This window comes from Limanda limanda, chromosome 15 (genome assembly GCF_963576545.1).
Source record: "Limanda limanda chromosome 15, fLimLim1.1, whole genome shotgun sequence".
Classification (NCBI taxonomy): domain Eukaryota; kingdom Metazoa; phylum Chordata; class Actinopteri; order Pleuronectiformes; family Pleuronectidae; genus Limanda; species Limanda limanda.
Window position 1 is genome coordinate 3,095,479 of NC_083650.1, and position 20,515 is coordinate 3,115,993.

The window sequence follows — 20,515 nt, forward strand, 5'->3', positions numbered from 1 at the left end:
CAGACATGTTGGACCATTGTTTCATTCATCAGCTTCTTCTGTGTGTGTTTGGTCACTGAGCAGGTTTGTGTAAATAAACACTGTTTAAAGTAGACAGTGAGCAGAGCAGAACTGAGACAATTTAAATAAATAATGACCCAATAAGAAAGAAAGTCTGAAAAGTGAAGAAGGATTTAAGGACTTCAGATTCTCCAGTCGACAGTTTGGACTTTCCAGTCCAGAACACAGCAGCTTCACTCCTGAATCCTGCAGCTTGTTACAACTCAGATCCAGTTTTGCCAGAAGTGAGTGGTCTGACTTAAGAGCTGAGGCCATAACTTCGCAGTGAGTCTCACAGAGTTCATAACCACCGAGTCTGTAATTAAAGAAAATATCTGTTAGAATAAAATCAGAAAACACAACATTCATACAAAACGTGATCATGTGACCCCCACCCTGGTAAATCCTCTCTTTGCCTCATGAACATGTTAAAACTCCTCAAGAGAATCCTTTCAGATTTGGTTCAAGCGTTCATTCAGTCTAACAGAGGAACTCATTAAATAAGGTGGTCAAAGGTCAAGGTCACACACCATGTTCATGGCCTGTTGAAGTCTCAAGTCTGTCTTTAGGGGATTTCTTCACATTTAGACCAAAGATAAACTGATTAGATTTCAGTGGTCAAAGGTCAAAGGTTACAGTGACCTCATATGTTGGGAATTCTAGTTTGACAAGAGAGAAGAATGAACGATACTTCCTTCTTCGTCAGTATTTCTCATCCAAACGCGCACGCACGCACGCACGCACGCGCACACACACACACACACACACACACACACACACACACACACACACACACACACACACACACACACACACACACACACACACACACACACACACACACACACACACACACACACACACACACACACACACACACACACACACACACACACTCACACACACACACACACACATTTATATATTTTGTCATTTATATTGGCTGAATGCACAAGCATATATATAAACACAAAGAGAATGCAGTTGTAATTTGTAACTGAGTTTTTATCAAACCTAGTCCTAAAGACCGATAAAATTATTATTGTTGGTGACTTTAATATTCATGTTGACAATAATAAAGATAGCCTTAGCGTAGCATTTATTTCGATACTAGACTCAATTGGTTTCAGTCAGTGTGTACACCAACCTACTCATTGTTGTAACCACACACTTGACCTTGTATTATCATACGGTGTCGGAATTGAACATTTAACAGTACTTCCGCGCAGTTCCAATACTATAAGACCATAATTTAATAACCTACATTTTTCATTATCTGAATATGTTCTCTGAGTAGCATGAGTGAGATGTCTCACTATGGGATACGCCCCTCGTGCGTATTCACAGAAGCACTTATAACAATTCGCCAGCCCTGATAGGCTGGCAGTCGTGACGTCCGCGTCAAGGTGCTGCACCTTAAAGGAGACATATTATGCCCATTTAACCACAAGTTGATATGGTTCCTTGGGGTCCTAATGAAATGTCTGTAACATTTTTTGGTCAAAATACCACAAGGATCATTTAAAACAGCACCCTTTTTACCCTGTCTAAAACAGCCCTCCTCAGATTGACCTGTTTTGAGTGCCCCGCCCCCCCCCTCTCTCACCGTCCCGCCCCCCCTGTCACTCACACACAGACACATCCACTTTCACGTCTTTAATTTCCCCTTAGCATATTTAAGGTTCTTAAAATCATTTTAAGTCACTGTCCTACACATATATTTCAGTATCCATTTATTTAAATACATGCATTAGATGTGTGTATACAGTATATAATTGTATTTGTATATTTATTCATACAGGGCTTATATTCTGAGCGCACACAGACAGACAGACACACACACACACACACACACACACACACACACACACACACACACACACACACATACACACAGACAGACACACAGACAGACAGACAGACACACAGACACACATACAGACAGACAGACAGACAGACAGACAGACCGGGCTCCGCGGCCGGGCTCGTGGCAGCCCGGCTCGCGGCGGTAGCAGAAGCACAGCAGTGACACACAGTCAAACAGCCACAACTTCAACACAGTGAAGCAGCTCCGACCTCGTACCTGAAATAAACAGCAACACGTCCACCAGAAGCGAGCCGCTGACATGGAGCCAGCAGCCCGCAGACATCACCCAGCGAGCCCGAGCTGAGAGGGGGCTGTGGCAGGTAACTCACCCCGACCGCAGGCTCTGTTTCCTCCGCCTCTCACCCAGCTCCCTGGCTGGTTAGCGTCCCCCCTCGGCTAGCTCCCCAGCTAAGCCCCAGCCCCCCCCCCTCGAGTTGAGGAGGGTGCTCTGGCTCGTACTTCACCCTGGTCTCCGCCTCCGCCAGATCTCCACCTCCGGGGGGGGGCTATGGCAAGTGTGACGTCGAAAAAGCCCATAATCCCATAGGACACACTCTAGCGTAGCGTTTCTGACAGAGAGGAACCACAACAAGAGTTTTGTGGACGGTAGACATGCCAGATACCCAAATTAACGTGTAGAAGCACTACAAAAGTGGAATTTTCATACTATGTCCCCTTTAAATACGGTGGACGCGGCGTCACACGTCATTCAAACACCTCTTTTCGCTTCACAAACAAGCATTTTCTAATCGACGTCGATGCTACCTAGCTGCTGCCGTGTCTCGGGCTGGAACATGCCCACGCGGCTATCAGCAACCTGGGCTTGTGCACCGACTGCTCCCGCTTCACAGCGAAGAGCCTCCGCCGACGACTAGCACGCCAAGCTAGCCTCTCTGAGGGGGACCCGATCCTTTCCATGGCCACTACCGAGGAACCCCAACCCGGTGTGGCCGAGGAGGACACTCCCGAACCGGCTGGGGCTCCATGCTGGATTTGCTGGACCCGCTAACGGAGCCACGTCTCATGTTGGATTATGAGGAGGAGGATGAGTCCGACTGCGAAGATTGTCTGGTGTCGAATGGTGACGACGCGGATTTTGAATCCTGCTTCGTTCCACCGGCACAGGCTCTCAGCTCTCCAAGCCCTGCAAAGGGCTCGGCTGGGGTAATTACGCCCCAGCCTAGCGGCGATATGCACGATGTGTGTAAACGCGCCGCAGAGATTGAAGATTCCATGGCCCGCTGTAGTGGCGGAGGCCCCAAGGTCCCGTTACGAGGGGAAAAAATTACCCCAAGCATAAAGGGCTGCGAGACAACTTCTCCCGGTGTTCCTGGAACTCCTGGAGGAAGTTACCGCCTCATGGAAGCAAAACCCTTACTCCAGCAAAACCACCATTCAAGGTGCGTCTTCCCTGGATGTTGAAGGGATGGATAAACATGCCATGGCCCGCATGCCTCCCATGGAGCCCCTGGTGGCAGCTCACCTCCATCCACGGCTGTCAGCTGCCTCGTCCAGGGCCCCCACACTCCCCATGAAAGCCGATCACCTCCAGTCGGCCATGACTGAGCGAGCTTATAAAGCAGCGGCTTTGACAGTGAGGGCTCTCAACGTCACCTCCATGTTGTCAGCTTACCAAGCAGAGCTTTTTGACGACATAGCCGACGTGCGTGAATGTTCCACGTGGGATGAGATCACCACAATTGCGGATATCTGCCTGCGCGTCCAGCGATGTGCTGTACAGGCGGCGGGGAAGTGCATATCGATGTTGGTGTTACAGGAGAGGACGAGATGGCTCAATCTGACCAATCTGTCCGATAGAGAAAAGGAGGACATCCTGGACATGCCTATTGTCCCCGAGGGTGTCTTCGGCTCCGCTCTCGCCTCAATGCAAAAGCGCTGCGAGGTGAAGAAAAAGGAGGACGAGGCTCTGCAGCTCTGCCTTCCGAGGAAAGCACCTGCCGCCGCGCACCCGGCCCCCCGGCAGACTTTCGCTCAGGTGGCCTCTAGGAGCGCTCCCCCTGCTTTCCGCATCCTGAAGCACCCCAGGGCTCAACCGGGTGCGAACACCAACGGCCCCCCGGACACCAAGCCTGCTTGGCCGAGGAAGCCCTTCTACTCCCCGTCAACCCAGGCTGCTCAACCGGGCCCGTCACCCAGTCAGCAGGCCAGGCGACGAAGAAGAAGGCGACTTAGTGGTCAACACCACCGCGAGCGGGGCTGCCAGCCGTTCCCTGGCAGCCCAGCTATCCCGTGTGTTAGGGGAGAAATTACCCAGTGCCACCCATCCCTCTCGGCGACGCGTGGGCCCAGAGCTCAGTTCGTGCGTCCCATTCAAGAGGCAAAGAGACATGTTTCAGATGTGGGATTGTTCAACACCACACCAATGTCTCACAAGCACTCACACACAGTTTGTGTCAATAAAAAGTTTTCCACTGACGCATCCAGGCTCACAGCCGAGGGCGCAGGGTTACAAAAACAAAAAGACTCAAAAACGACAAACAGAGGTGTAGAGCACACTGTTGTCCCCCTTAACACCACAAGGGGGAAGCAGCGTCCCACCTGTGGTGAAACGTCCCGTTCTGCTTATCCCGAGCCTATCAGACCGCGCATGCGCAGTGATACTCGGAGGTGTGCAGCTGGTGCGGGCCCCCAGAGATCGTCTGTGTCAGACAGAGCTTCACTCCCCCCTAACTTTGAGGTTAGAGAGTTGGAAAGCATGCACAGCGTCAGAGTGGATATTGAAAACACTGGCCAAAGGCTACAGGCTTCAATTCACCACAATACCCCCCCGTTTCCGCGGCCTCATCGCTTCCCGTGCGCAGGGAGAGTCGGCCCGGGTGTTACGGGAGGAAATATCAGCTCTATTAAACAAAAGTGCCATACGAATAGTGCCACACCAGCAGAGACTGGAAGGTTTTTATTCAAGGTATTTCCTGGTCCCAAAGAAAGGGGGAAGTTGCTTACGTCCCATCCTGGACCTTCGCATTTTGAACTCGTATCTCAGGAGATACAAGTTTCGCATGCTGACACATTCAACGCTGATACGTTTGATCCGGCCGGGGGACTGGTTCACATCAATCGATGCGAAAGACGCATATTTTCACATTCCCATTTATCCTGCGCACAGGAGATATCTGAGGTTCGCTTTTCAGGACACAGTGTACTCCCATTCGGCATGTCACTGAGCCAGAGGGTGTTTGTGAAATGTGTCGACGCCGCTATAGCCCCCCTCAGGGAGCGGGGCATACGCGTGGCCACTTATCTGGACGACTGGCTGCTTCTGGCGCGCTCAGAGCAAGAGGCGGCGGTGCACAAAGGCATTGTGCTGGCACACCTAGCCGATCTGAGGTTTGTGGTGAACAGGGAAAAGAGCGTGTTAATACCTAGGCAGGACATTGCCTTTCTGGGTCTCACGTTAAATTCACTGACCTACACGACTCGCCTATCAGCCGAGAGAGTGAACACTTTCAGGTCCACTCTCTCTCATTTTGCCGTAACACGTCGGGTCACGTACGGACTGTGTCTCCGGTTACTGGGACTGATGGCCTCAACCATATTGGTGGTGAGGCTGGGCAGGCTGTACATGAGAGATTTCCGGCGTTGGGTGGCTTCTCTCAGACTGGATCCTGTGCGCCACAGACGCCGCAGTGTCACGGTTTGCGCGTCCTGTGTCAGTGCGCTGCGACCATGGCAACAGCCGTCTCTGTTGACAGCGGGTGTGCGCATGAGCGCAATATCTGCCAGAAAAGAGGTGACAACAGACGCCAGCCTGTCAGGCTGGGGCGGTGTGTTCGAGGGCAGATCCGCGAATGGGATGTGGAGCGCAGATCTCAAACATGCCCATATAAATTATCTGGAGTTGATGGCAGTGTTTCTGACGATGAAACATTTTCTGTCGTTCGACCGGGGACATCATGTGTTGGTGAGGACGGACAATATCACCAGGGTGGCGTATATCAATCGCCAGGGGGGTCTACGTTCTCTACAGTTACACACTCTTGCACGCAGACTGATATTATGGGGCGAGGTGCATCTCCTCTCAGTGAGAGCGACCCACGTTCCCGGAATTCAGAATGTGGGTGCGGCCCTCTTGTCCAGGGGAAATCCTCTCTACGCGGAGTGGAAACTTCACCCGTCTGTAGTAGCTCAGATTTGGTCACATTTCGGCTGCGCAACAGTGGATCTATTTGCGTCGAGGGCGAACACACAGTGCCGACTGTTCTTCTCTCTGGATGCGTTCGCTCACGAGTGGCCGCGCGTCCTGCTTTACGGGTTTCCACCTCGGACTTTGATTCCCCCGACACTGCTCAGGGTGCGGGAGAATCGTTTGTCACTAATTTTGATCGCTCCTCACTGGCCGTCCATGCACTGGCTGGTGGAAGTGAGGCAGCTCCTCCACGGTCACCCGTGGCCTCTCCCGCTGCGCAGGGACCTGCTCTCCCAGGCGCGCGGGCAGATATTTCACCCTCATCCGGAGCGCCTCACCCTGTGGGCCTGGCCCGTGAGTGGTTTCATCTGAGCCTGACTGGGTTATCACAGAGTGTTGTTAACACGATTCAGAATGCCAGAGCATCATCCACTAGGTCTCTCTATGACTGTAAGTGGAGATTGTTTGAGGATTGGTGTGCTTCGGCACTGGCATTGGCTTTGGCTACAGCTAAACGAGTGCGTGATATTCACGCTTTATCTGTACATCCAGCATGTATGCGGTTCACCCCGGGGAACCTTGGGGTGACACTGAGGCCGAATCCTGCTTTTGTTCCTAAGGTTGTTAAACCATGCTCCCCAGTGGAACTGGCAGCTTTTCAGCCACCTCCCTATGGTTCTGCGGAACAGCAGCGGTTACACATGCTGTGCCCTGTCCGTGCCTTACACACTTATGTGGAAAGGACAAGGAACTTTAGGAAAGGGGATCAGTTGTTTGTGTCCTGGACTAAGCCCCACTGGGGCAAACCTATCACCAAACAAAGACTTTCTCACTGGATAGTGGATGCCATTGCATTGGCCTACTCCAGCTCGGGCCTTCAGGTTCCGACTGGTTTATGGGCACATTCTACTAGAGGTCTCGTGACCTCCTGGGCCCTGTTCAAGGGAGTCTCTATCCAAGACATCTGCGCTGCAGTTAGCTGGTCTTCTCCCTTCACATTTGCGAGTTACTACAGATTGGATGTCACATCCCCTGGCCTGACCCAAGCTGTCTTGAGTGTGGGCTCTAATGTGGATCTCACTCCTAATAGTCCAGGCAAAGTAGCGTTTTCCGACCGACTAATTGTAAAAGAATTTTTTTCAGCATAGATCATTTCTATGAGGTGTCCAGAACAACATACTAAAAGTCCTAAGAAATCCTAGTTGAGGAAATATGTTTAATTCTCATCAATGTGTGCCAATAAGGCCCGGCAACAATACACCCCAAAAAGACTATTTTTTTCCTTTACTCCAATCAAAATAAAACTTTACACAATGAAAGTAACCATGAAACGTAACATTTTTGTATTACAAGTTTCTTTTGAAATGAATTTGACAAGCACATGAGCTCCACACTAATTTGCATAGGCAAACACTATTCATATGTATTACAAATACATACATAAATTCAAAGAAACTTGTAATACAAAAAATGTTACGTTTCCCTCTCCTGTGGAATAATCTCTCACTTTCAGTTCGGGAAGCAGACACCGTCTGTTCGTTTAAGAGTAGGCTTAAAAGACCCATCGTATGCCCATTTTACCGCAGTTGATATGGTTCCTTGGGGTCTTAATGAAATGTCTATTTTGGTCAAAACACCACAAGGATCATTTAAAACAGCACCCTTTTTACCCCGTCTAAAACAGCCCTCCTCAGATTTACCTGTTTTGAGTGCCACCCCCCCCCCCCTCCCCGCTCTCCCCCTCACCCCTCCTTCACGAGATACAAGCGCCCCGATTTTTAGCTATCCATTACCTCTGTAGAAATATGGCTACTGGAGATGAAGATACAATCTTGCAATCATATCGTTTTGAACCAGATTCAGGTGGGCCTAAGCCTGGCTGCGAGAGCCCCAGCTCCCAAGCGCAGGCCCGCAGTGGGAGCTGGAGCTGGCGCAGTTAGCTCGCAACGCTTTCCAACGCTAGAGGGGAGACGCGCTCTGCACGGTGGAGTGCGTCAGCTCGCAAGCTCCGGAGCCCCCGGAGCTAGCGTTAGCTCGCCATCATCACCATCATCTCACCGGTGGGGGGTCACCGGTGAGCTCCGGTGGTGATGATGGCGAAGGTGGTCCAAGGCCATGTAGCGAGACTCCGTGTGTGACTATGACGTGTATTCCGGTCGTAATCCCATTGGGCGCACCCTAGCATATCGTTTCTGACATAGAGGAACCACAAAAAATCATAATACACTTCATGGTTAAACTGTAAAATGTCTAGTCTTAGTTACATTACGTTACATACATTCTTTGCCGTAAGGGTTTGATAACGGCATTTTAGGAATCATTGTCAAATCTTTTTCATAAATTTGTTGGCCGTTATATCGGTATCAGATTTTCTTTCACTCTAATATCGATATGGTTTTTAAACGAACTCTCAGAAACTGATGCTTTAGGATGTGTCTGCTGATGCAGCTGAGATGAAGCTGTTAGAGCAACGTGACAAGAATAAAGTATAGTTTACAGCATCTCCATGACAACAGGGTTATTCTTCAAGGCAGAATATTGTAATTCTCAGTACAGAATATACAGTAAACTTACTTTAAATGTATCCTCTGAAGCATCTGATTGTGGATGATCCGTTTGGGTTTGTTCAGAAGAAATAATAATTAGAAGAAACTTCACATAATAAATGAACAGCAGAACTATTGTCAGTATTAATATTTACCTTTAGTCTTTTAAAGAAGAAGAATCCTGCTCCAGCTCCTAATGCTACACACACAACGAGGACTCCGACCACAATTGCTGCAACTGAACCTGAAAACATGTGATGTGTCTTTAGTGTGTGTGTGTGTGTGTGTGTGTGTGTGTGTGTGTGTGTGTGTGTGTGTGTGTGTGTGTGTGTGTGTGTGTGTGTGTGTGTGTGTGTGTGTGTGTGTGTGTGTGGGTGTGTGGGTGTGTGGGTGTGTGGGTGTGTGTGTGGATGTGTGGCCTCCTCGTTCCTGTATGTTCTCCGGACAACAAGTGTACGTGATGCTCCTGATGAGCTGGAGGACGGAGCCCTGGGGGATCTGCTCCACCAGGAGGAACCCAGGGCTCACTGCACCAGCCTCAGGTCTGACAGTCGCTATGAGGATTTCATCAATCAGTTCTCGTCTCATGGGATCTTACCTTTGTCTATCGTCACGTAGCTGTTGATGAAATGCGTCTCCTCTTCACTACTGAGTTCACAGGTGAACGTTCCCTGGTGGTCTGAAGGTAAGTGGTGCAGCGTGAGGCTGCCTGACGCTGACACATCCTCCACCTGCTGCCTCCACTGCTCTGAGACGCTGTGGAGGCCGTCGACCCCGGTCTGGTTCACAATGATCTGCCTGTGGTTGAATTTCCACACCCAGTGTGTCGGGGGTTTGGTGTTTGGAGCAGTGCAGTGGATTGTTGCTGTTGTTTTAAACGGTGACACACGGACGAGAGCTGAAAAGAAAAGGGATCAAATAATATCATCGTTGTCAGAATGTGGTTTCAGGCTCTGATGAGACTTTCTGAACATTTTCTATCATCAGAATGATTCATGTGGAGGAGGGTGTGGCCTTGGAATGATGAATTGAACTAGAAGGTCACTCAGTGGAGCTGATATCTTTTCCAAGGACCAACAGTCAATTCAAGCTGCACCACATTTCACACACATCAGTCCTCTCAGGGAAAAAGTCCAGAAAGGTCCAATGTTAAAGAAAGAAAACGAATGGTTCAATGTTCCATTTGTTTGTTGGGCTTTAAGCAACATTACACAACAACTACTGAACAGATTTCCATGAAACTTGGCAGGATGGTGTGTTATGGGTCAGGCTCAGAGAAGAACTCATCAAATGTTTGTGTGGATCCAGGATTTGTGTTTTTTTCACATAACCATTGTGAGAGAGGTCATTTTTCAACATTTTTCATTGATTTCCCTGCAAATAACTGATGAAGATGAAGAAACAATCTGACAAATTTAGAGGACTGATATTTATGAGTGTGTGAAATTTGGTGCAGATCTTGGGCCTGGTGAATTTCAATGTGGTTTCATAAGGAGACTGTTGGGCCTTGTGGAGGTCTGAGTTCTACTGAGTGACCTGTGGCCCACGTTCCATCATCACAACTAGTTTAGTGGAAATCTGTTCAGCAGACAAAGAAACAAACGAAGTAAAGATTGAGAATCAGCATTGATATAAAATGTAAGTTATTTGTAGGAGCAGATATAAATATGCAGCAGTACGGTGAAACAAGCAAAGGTTCAGATCCATAGAGCAGATTCAACATACTGGGTTGATACCACACCGCGCTCCTCCTGCCACTGCGAGTGCTGATGCTGCAGATCAGAACAGCGTCTCTGTCTGACATTGTCAGTGTGCTGCTGATCTCATAGAGCTGCTGCTCCGTCTCCTTCACTGAGGTTTGGTTCTGAAGGGTCAAGGTGGACGGAGGCCTGGTGGACCAGGTGAGCTGCGGCTCGGGGTAGATCCCCTCTGAGCGGCAGGTGAAGCTGTCCTCCACCTGCTCAATGTACACGTGACGCACTGGAGCTGCAAGACAACATTTCTCTTTTATAACTCATTGATCATCTTTGCCTCGTGCACTGTGGAGCTCTTGATTAATTTGACATATTGTGCTTATTATTTAACACGTCACATATGAGCCATTATGTGGTGCTGCTGGCATCAGCTGTGTCTCAATTCAGGGGCTGCATTTGAAGACCGAGCTCCAACGAGTGGATCCGTCCCCGTCCAACCCCCCCAGGATTCATTGCACTTTAGTGACTAACCATTTTTCAAAGAGGAAATGGTGCCGGCAAGCAACGAGAAGTCCAATGCTTAAGTATCAGCTTCAACTCAACCCAACGGTGCACATGTTAAACAAGGTAACAGCAATAAGAGACAAATGTAATTTCTAGTATTTGTGTTCTGTTTTCACTGTGAGTTTCTTTACCATCTGCTCTCAGGTTGATAAATGACGACTTGCCGGCTCCAGTATTTGTGCTGGTGTAGCACTCGTATCTGCCCTGGTCCTGAAGCTGCAGCCCCGTCAGCCTCATCGAGGCGTTTCCTCTGGAGATCTGCTCTTGGAACATCGATGTCCGGTTTGTGAAGCGCTCACTCTGGTGATAAAACTGGTCTCTGTCTCCGTAGTAGGAGTGGACACGAGTGTTTCCTGGTTCCACCTGCATCCAGTAAATGACTGGGTCTTTACCAGGTTGAAAACTGCAGGGTAAGATGCAGCTCTCCTCTAAAACGCAGGAGACCTCATCATCTGTGATTTTTTTCACAGCTTTTTTTCAAAGTGCAATTAGAGCATTTGCTCACAGACGGATTGTGAATGTAAATATCCTGATGGAACTGTCTGTCTGTTTGACTGTTGACAGTTAACATACAGTAGTTTTATCTGAGCTGCTTTCACAAAAACAACCTCCTGCCATACGAGGCATTTGAATGTGTAACGTACATTTACTGTCAAACCAAAAATATGAACTAAAAGAGGCTCAGATTCACATTAAGTTGGAAAAGTTGTGTGTTGATCACAGAAATGTTCATTTAGAAAATTGACCTTGAGATTCAGCAAAATCTGAACATTCTTTGCGATGAGAAGAATTTAAGATCTGAAAATGTAGACAGTAAGAAAGATTAATATTTTTAGAATCCTGTGTGTGTGTGTGTGTGTGTGTGTGTACAAAATAACACACGCGCACACCAATTTTCACTCTCAGCACATGTGTTTCTACTGGTTTCCACACACAGACACTACAACCAGTGCCGGAGCGTGTACACAGGAGAACAAGGCAATTTCCTCAGGCAGCTCTTTGACGAGGGCGATGAAATGTATGATCACCAGCTGTCAAGAGACAGAGGTCGATTCAATTTAACTTTATTTAACTTTATTTCAGACTCGTAGGTCTCTTGACTCTTTGAGAAAATAAAATCCATTGAGAGGAAACTGCAGCAACGGAAATGATCTGACTGCGAATCTAAAAAGAGGCGACTTTTAAAGGAGCAGGTATTCAACCACAGAGATTTTAATAACCTAACCCTCTAAACAATATTCACTGTGCTAAATACATATAATGCATACTGCACATAGTCTTTGCACTTAATGTATTAGATTAATTACAATTATATATTCACAGAATAATTAAAAATTTTATTTGATTTGTGTGGTTTGAGTAAACATTTAAACTCATTAGACATCGTTGTTTTTATTTTTGTTCTGCATCTATTATTATTATAATTCTAACACACTTGAAAGTCGCTGTTTATAAGCAGCATATAAACAATTAAAATATGATTGTAAGCAGATATCAGTGTTTCGTGTAGATTCCTGCACTTTTATCTAAATTATAACTTGTGACAAATACTGTAGAATAATGTGCTGTTAAAATTCTCATTGAATGCTTATATAATGTTTTCGGTTTGTACAGTTTAGTTATATTAGAGAGGTTGGATCACAGACAGTAAATAAAGACGGACAGCTCCCAAAAAGTCAATCAATCTGATTTGATTTGTAGAGCCCATATTCACAAATCTAAATTAATCTCATAGAACTTAACAAGGTGTGACATCCACATTATTTAACTTTTTTATTTTTCCCCCTAAAAGATTTAATTTTTTTCCCCCAACTGAATTGTTCATGTTATAGGTCACATTAAAGTTGGAAAAAGTTCTGACATGATTTATCTTGGTCTCATATTTTTACATCACAAAAACCTGGCATTTCAACAGAGGTGTGTGGACTTATATCCACTGTACAGTCTCTGGTCTATATACAGAAACGCTGGTGTGCTTTTATTTTGATATGTGCAAAGGGAGCAATGCAATCATTTATCTTTATGACATTATTTTCGGTTGGCTTTTCTTTTCTGCGTTCATGTGTGATGACAGCATTATCAAATTAGAGAGCTGATATTTATTCACACACACACACACTTAAAAAACCCAACCCGGTTCAGTTCTGTTGACGACGAAGTTTAAATGAAGAATAAAAGAACCCAACATCTGGTGTGAACTGTTTCACCTCCAGCTCAGTGAGAACATGTTTCTCTATGTTGTTATAAACCTTCACAATCATTTCCCTTGTTTCCTGCTTCGTCTGATGGAAACCAACATGCCTGTACAAAGTATGTTCAAACAGAACCTGTGATTTTCTGAGTAAGATCAGACTTTACGTACCTGCTGTGGTGAAAGTCCACATGATGAGGATCAACACAACCAGAGCCAAGAACGCAGACATCTGTCTTTCATTCTTTGAGAACTGAATGTGGATCAATGGAAGAAGAGACGAGTTTACAGCTGGTTGGACTCATGACACCGAGTCAGAGCAGCGGAGGTTCAGACTCTGCAGCTCCGATCTCTGCAGAGTTCAGACTGTAGACTCACACACTCTAAGTTCCATTGTGAACATTGTGTAATGCAAACTGAAAGTGACTCTGTACAGAGCTCGCCTCCCACGCATGTGCAGGTAAAACCTGTCAAGCGTTAAGAAAACAAAAGTTTACTCACCGAACCACCGGGTCCACCGCTCCTCCTCCGTGTCTGTTACTGAAGAACAGGCCTGAAACCTGGTGAACTCCTAATAACCGAAGCTAAAGTCATGAAGACAAACGAACAGTAAACGAGTCAAAAGCTTCTCCAGCGACTGATCCCGACACGATCACAGTGGATGAGAGAAGTGAGTGAACACGGTGTAAATAAAGAGGAGCTTGACCTCGAGGTCAACACATCCAGGACATGTTGTAAAGGTCCCCTTAGTGCACTTTGTGTATCGATTAAAGGTACACGTCATTAGTCAGACGCCTCAAAACTATAGGTATGAGGGAATGGATCTGTGTATGTATTTCTTTATTATTTGTGTGATTATGTATATATGGGGTTCTGTAACGGGAAATGTGTTAAATATGGGGAAGTGACGTCCCGACTGAGGTGTGTGGTTTTTTTGGAGCTGCGGGCTGGCGGTGCTGCCAGAGGTTCAAGGGCCAGGAGATCAATTACAACTTGCAAGGATTTTTCTCTGGAACGGGATTATTGCCTGGGAGTTACGTAATGGATTATTTCAAGGACTGAACATTTTCTGGGCACTGGAAGGGGGTGAGAAACCGTGGACTTTGTTTGGATTTGTTTGCGACACTCACCTCGCCACACCTGCAGGCATTTTGTTTGGACGTTTGTTTGGGGATTATGTTATGGACCTGGGGTGGGAAAATATTGATGTTTGAATGTGTGTAAATAGCGTGTTTATGTTTACGGGTCCGACATTGTTTGCGGGCACGAGCGCGGGGATATGTGGGGTTTGATTGGTGTTTTGTTTAGATACAGTGTATAATACACAACCTGTTTGACTGTATTTCGTTTAAATTTAGTTAATTTATGGTCAGACCGATAACAAGGTTATCGGTCCAACTAATGATCTTTCGTTTATGATAACTTGTTCATACACTTGTTGCAGCGCGCAACGACACAGCGGGTCGGGTCCGCCCGTGTCCTTAAAAAATTAAAGCGTAGTAACTTTCCCCTGGGGTTTAAACAGGGCGATTTGTTACAATGTTTCAGATATCAGGACAAACACACTTAAGCTTTCCTGGAGCAGCTGCTGCATTTATTCCCCAACACACCGACTCGCACTGTGTCTGTGTTTCTGTACTTTGACCCTCTTTCAGACAGATCACTCCGTCCGGGGCGAAGCTTTTAAACATCAAGAAATTTAGTACCATCGGTTAATAATTAAACACATGATCGTCAGTTCGTCTCCTGAATCATCCCAATGAATATAAAATTAAACAAATGAAAGTGAACTAGTTCAGTTCTGGAACCGAGAACTTAATTCAAAATTTAAAAATATTACATATGAAAGTCACCTAGTTAATTTTCATCTACATTAACAGAACTTTCAACTAGTTCATTTTAAGTGTAAACTGGCATAACACTAAGTATAACTATATACATTACCTTATACTTATAACTTTATAAGCTGTGTGATAACAAGATTATTTGGCGAAATGGCTCTTTTGATAGTAAAGGTTGCTGACCCCTGATCTAGACAAATCATTGCTCCGGTCACAGAAGTTCGACGTCATACGAAAGTCTGATGATCAGCCACAGTTTACAATTATTTAATTTAAATATTAATTAAAACTCAAACAGACAGTTCGAACACCATAGTTCTCTCTTTCATTGTCTGTAAGTAATAGAAAGTCAAATCTGATTCAAGTCGCCTCATGTGACACATCCCCAACCTCTTAAAAAAACAGACTTAGTCTTTTGAAAGTTCTGCTTTAATAAAATAAAATACTTTCTATAATTTCTGCACCATACATTGTTTTTCCCTTTTGTTTAACCAGCAGATCACCACAACAAATAGTTCCTCTTCTCCCATTTCCTCGGTTCCTCCACAGAGGCAGAGGAGGATAAAGAGCAGGAGGCAGAAATTCATGAGTCATTTTGGGTCCTGGTCCAATTCAGGCTCTAGAAAGAAAACAACACAATAAGAACATTCATTTATCCTATTTTAGTTTGATACTGTATGTGTTGTGCAGGGAAAGGGACATTTCCTTCTGGGACCTGACACTACGGTGGCCCTGAGGGTAAAAACACAACAATATTTCACAAAGCATTACAGGAACTGACTCTTTCCCTCCATGTGTCTCTCACCGGTGAAGGTGAACTGAGGGAAGCTGCTCAGGTCTCCTCCTCCATAAAGTCTCTGGAGCTTTGCTGTCTCCTCTGACAGGTGACGCTCATAATCTGTCTCCTCCTCCACTGGTCCTCCACTCGACCTGAGAGGAGACAACAGGATTCATAGCTGTTCATGTACTGTATTAACAATGTGGTACAATTACTTATTTAACCTTCTCCTAGACAGATCTGATCAAATTACTCAAGGTCCTTTAATATAATCAAACAATATGATAGGAAACTTCTTTTGTGTGTCTACCTGCAGAGGTTGTTGTATTCTCTGATCTTCTCCAGGAAAAGTCTCTGGACTGGATCCAACTCTGAACCAAACACATGAAAACATTAAAGTCTGTTCACCATAAAACAAATTCTGTTGAACTCTAACTTTCTGTGTGTGTAAGGATCTAATTACTCAGATACACACAAGTGTTAGTTGCACTGAATATAAAACTGTGTGTCATGTCTGTGTGTTCAGATTTAAATTCAGTATTTGATGCAAACTAACTAGTACTTCTATCTTCTACCATCTCGTCTTTACTTCCACTAATAGTTAAACTTACCATCTGAAATATTTGCTCCTACAACCTCCTGATCGACCTGAGCTTCTGTCAGGTCTGTGATTTGGCCTGGAACCGTAAACAGCAGCTCCTCCATCAGAGCATCAGTCTGCAGATCTTCAGCCAGAGACAGAGACTCGACGTCCAGACCCTCAGGGACCTCCTCAGACCTTGCTCCTTCCTCTACCTCCGTCCTCGTCTCTCCAGCGAGAACTTCGGCTTCATTCTCCAGATACGTCGCGGTTTTGCTCAGAGACTCGTTCTCCAGAGTTTCCAGAGACGCCTCAACTTCCACCAACGTCACAGACTCTACAGACATGGCCGCCAGGACTCTTCCCTCCGGCTGTGCAGACTCTTTTCCTGCTTCCTGATCAATCATTTCATTCTGCAGCCCCAGCTTCGGAAGCAGAGACTCAGTCTGCCTCAGTCCTTGCTCAGAGCCAAACATGGCCTCCATCATTAAAGGAATCTCAGCTTCTATCGCATCGGCTGCTTCAGAGATAGAATCCAGCGTTAGGATTTCTGCCTCTGCTGAGTTACTATAAACATCCTCCCCTGTCGCCATCTTCACTTCAATCTTCTCCTCCTTTGCCAGAGCATCAGCTTCTTTCTCCAGCGCATCACTTGTTTCTTGCAGAGCTTCAGTTTCGAAAATGTCCACTTCAGCCTCCACCTCAGATAAAGTTATGGACTCAAGTGTCATGGCTTCTTCTTCCTCCTCCACCTTCACACACGCGACATTAGCTCCCGCAGTTTGATCAGAGGCTGAACTCGTTTTTACCGCCTCGTCGGTTCCCGGAGGCGCTGCAGGAATTCGACAGACAAGCTCTGTCATCAATGAGGTGGTTTCTCCCTCCAGCTCTTGAAGGTCGGCAGAGAGAGAGCTCCACTGAGAAAGAACTTTAGACACAACTTCACCCTCATCTTCGCCCGTGTTCTCGGCTTTGGCCACAGCTTCGTGTTCGGCACCGACCAACAGCTCCTGGAGTCGTTTCTCTACTTCCTCATCGAGAGTAAACTTTGTTTGGAGGAGCTCGTCGGTTTTCAGAGAATCCACCGAGGTATTCACTGAATGTAGAGTTACAGACTCTAAGGTCATTTGTTCAGATTCGCTCTTCTCGTCTTTGACAGCGACGTTACCCGAGGATGATTGTACTCTAGATTCCACTTTGTTTTCTGAAGCGTAAACTGCAGGTTCCTGTGCATTCTGGATGGAAGCAGCATGTTCAATTTCTACTGTATGTTCAACATCAGCAGCTTCACTCTCTAGAGCAGAGGTCATGGACTCTACTGATGGTTCTACTGCACTTTCTAATGAAGGCTCTACTGTTGCTATTGTAGTTTCTAGTGTTGCCACCGGGGGAGGAGTGGCGTCTCCTGAAGGGTCTACTGTAGTTTCTAATGAAGGTTCTACTGTTGTAGTGAAGGAGACACTGGTGTCTTCCAGATCCGCACTCGTGGTTTGTTCTGTTTCAACCGGAGCTTCAACCGTTGCCATCGTCTCCACTGATCCTACAACAGAAGCTCTGGTTTCTACTGGAGGAAGACTGACCTCTACTGGTGATTCTACTGCAGTTTCTATTAATGTGATGTCTATCATAGATTCTGCTGAACCTTCGACTGGTGCTCCTCTCTCTGACGTTTCCTGAGGAGCGATGCTTGTGTCTGCTGAAGTCTCTAATGCAGTTTCTACTGAAGGTTCTACTGTGAACAAGATGCCCACCTGTCCTGAATCTGCAGCTGATGCATTTACTGTGACGTTTATCAGAGGCTCTACTGGAGCTTCTACTGCCTCTACTGGATTAATACCAGTCTTAACTGATGATTCTATTGCAGTTTCTACTGTGGTTGTGTATAAGGTTCCCTCCTCTCCTGGATCTTTGCTTATCATTTCGATTTCTGGAGCTGTATCTACTGCGACGTCTATCAGAGGCTCTACTGGAGCCTCAACAACAGGAGCCTGAGTTTCTAATGCTTCTACAAGAGGACGACTCGACTCTGTTGATGGTTCTGTTGCAGTTTCTACAGCTGAAACAGAGGATTCCTCTACATTATCTGTCTCTGCAGCAGTTTCTACTTTGGTTTCTAGCATTTGGGCTGAAGTTTGGAATTCTGCTGAAGCCGCTGCGGATCCAGACGTTGGAGAAGCTGAGGTTGTAGAAACAGCATCAGTGGTAAAGTCCTGGATCAAACCAGGAGGCGGCTGCTGAGGCGACTGTGTGGAAGATGCTGGTGTTGGTTGAGGGGAAAGCGGTGCAGTGTTTAAAGTAGATATAGCTGTAGATGCAGCACGAGAAAAATAAACTGCTGGATTTGTTTTTGATGAATGAGAAACATCTGCAGTGGAGACATTTGTTGAGGAGATGGTTGAGGCTTTCGTAGCTGTAGGAAAAAGAGGTGAGGAAGAGGAGAAAAAAGCAAAGATGTAAAACAAGAAGCAGAACAAATCAACTTGAGGGATTCAGTTAACAATTATTTTGTTAACTCAGCTCAACTGGACTTAACATTTCATAGAATAAAGGATTAATCAGTTCAGCTAAAACATATCTGCAGACAAGTCCATAATGCTGTACACAACATCCTCGATGTACTGACCTTTACCAGCACCTGGGGGCGCTGTGCCTGGCCTCTTTTGGGAGAAAAGTTCTTCCAGGAGTTTAGCAACATCGACAGCAGGCTGAGGTTTGGCTTTTTCTGCCAGTAAAAACATGTTGACAATTAAACTACTGACAGTCTACTGTATTCAAAAATATAATTTCACTGCAATATTTTGTGCGACATTTCCTGACAATAAACAAATGTGAAGATAAAACTGGACAAGATATCAAGCAGGTGTGTTTTACTGGGGTCAATCATTTCTGCAGGTTACTTGCATTAAGTACTTTCATTTTTCAGGTATTTCCTTTTCAAAACATTTAATGTCTTAATCCTGATTATAAATGCTAATGATTACATAAACTAATATATATGAATAGAATAATTGAGATTTCACATAAAAACCTGATAGAAAATCACACGCACGATTGTCTCTCTTACTGATGTGAGTTATTCGTGGAAGTTTTCGGTCTGGAGGTTTGGAGCAGTACAGAGCCGCCTGCGGCCTCCACACAACTCTACACAACTCTCTGTGAAGATACTGGACACACACACCATCAAAGTGAATACCACGGATACACACATAATAAAATTATTAGATGCACAAGATTATTTAAAGTACTTAAATTTTCAAACTGCTACTTAAAAAAAGAAAAGAAAATTTGTAGATACACAAAGTCTGATATTCACTTTACAAATACTTTATTTGTGTTAGTATGTGACGTTAACTCTAATTTAAACCTCATATATAATGTTATATAATATGTCACAGGGGACATTTTACTGCAGAATAAATTTCTAGGACATTTTACAGATTAATAATCTGCACTTATTTGAAAGCTGCACTGTAATGGTGCAATTTGAAGCTGTGATGCCTCTATCTGTCATTATTAAAAACAATACACATGGTTTTAAATTCAGATTCCAGCCACAAAGAGAATAAACCACTGTACTCACATTTAAACACGATCTTCTCCTGAAGAAAGCAGCCGCCATGTTTGTAATCGAATTAAATGTGTAGAGAAGCCAAGCTCGTTTATCTGAGTTGAAGTGAAGGGTCGAGAAATGAGAAAGAACTAAATGTCCTGAGAGAGTTTCTCCTCCTCCATGACACCGCAACGAGGACTTCACCTGCTTTAAATCTGCAGCTGATGAAGATGCACTAAATGCTGATGTTATGTATCATATAATCTGTAGCCCGCGAGCTAACATGTGTTAATTTAGTAGAGCTTCAGTTACATAAACACTCGGAGCTTTAAAATCACAACAACACGTGTTTCCTCTCAGCACTGTCAAAATAAAAGCTCGAAGGGTAACCCTGGAAAAAAGGCTGACCTCTGACCCCTGCCAGTTCAATCCTATTTCACTAATTAATGATTTAAGTTTTTACTTGCTTCTCTTTAATTTCATCAACACAGCAGCTGCAATTATTATTTTAATTCAAAAAACACAATGCAAAGTTAGTTTATTTATTCAACACCTGTCGAGAGGGTAATTCGAAATGAATTTATAAAAATTATACATTAAAATTATAGAAGAAGATAAAAACAAGTTAGAGGTTAAAGAAGAACAAGGCATCTAGAAATGTGAGTGGAGTTACCTTGTGGTATAAGACCTGGATAAGCAGTTGAACATTTTTCACCAG

The 20,515-nt window shown here is 45.4% G+C and overlaps 1 protein-coding gene across 2 annotated transcripts; it reads right to left on the reverse strand.

The window, feature by feature from the left end:
• Positions 1–15,316: 15,316 nt before the first annotated feature.
• Positions 15,317–20,109, reverse strand: LOC133020206 (mucin-19-like). 2 transcript variants are annotated; one of them, XM_061086684.1, is made up of 7 exons: positions 19,828–20,109; positions 19,312–19,411; positions 18,871–18,969; positions 16,279–18,657; positions 15,978–16,038; positions 15,695–15,819; positions 15,317–15,508 (listed from the first exon to the last, which is right to left on the reverse strand). In XM_061086684.1, the coding sequence occupies exons 1-7, from the start codon at positions 19,864–19,866 to the stop codon at positions 15,480–15,482; spliced, it is 2,832 nt and encodes a 943-aa protein (XP_060942667.1). In that variant the 5' UTR covers positions 19,867–20,109; the 3' UTR covers positions 15,317–15,479. The 2 variants fall into 2 exon arrangements, with proteins under 2 accessions (XP_060942667.1, XP_060942666.1); XM_061086683.1 differs by having other exon boundaries at positions 19,297–19,411.
• Between the last annotated feature and the right edge of the window lie 406 nt (positions 20,110–20,515).

Bases quoted from the DNA above. Each gene is read 5' to 3' on its own strand.
- LOC133020206 (XM_061086683.1), bottom strand. From the start codon at position 19,866: ATGGCGGCTGCTTTCTTCAGGAGAAGATCGTGTTTAAAT. The intron at 16,039-16,278 runs GTAAGTTTAACT...TGTTTGGTTCAG, and splicing joins AGGAGCAAATATTTCAGATG to AGTTGGATCCAGTCCAGAGA. The intron at 15,509-15,694 runs GTGAGAGACACA...TTTTCTTTCTAG, and splicing joins CCCTCAGTTCACCTTCACCG to AGCCTGAATTGGACCAGGAC.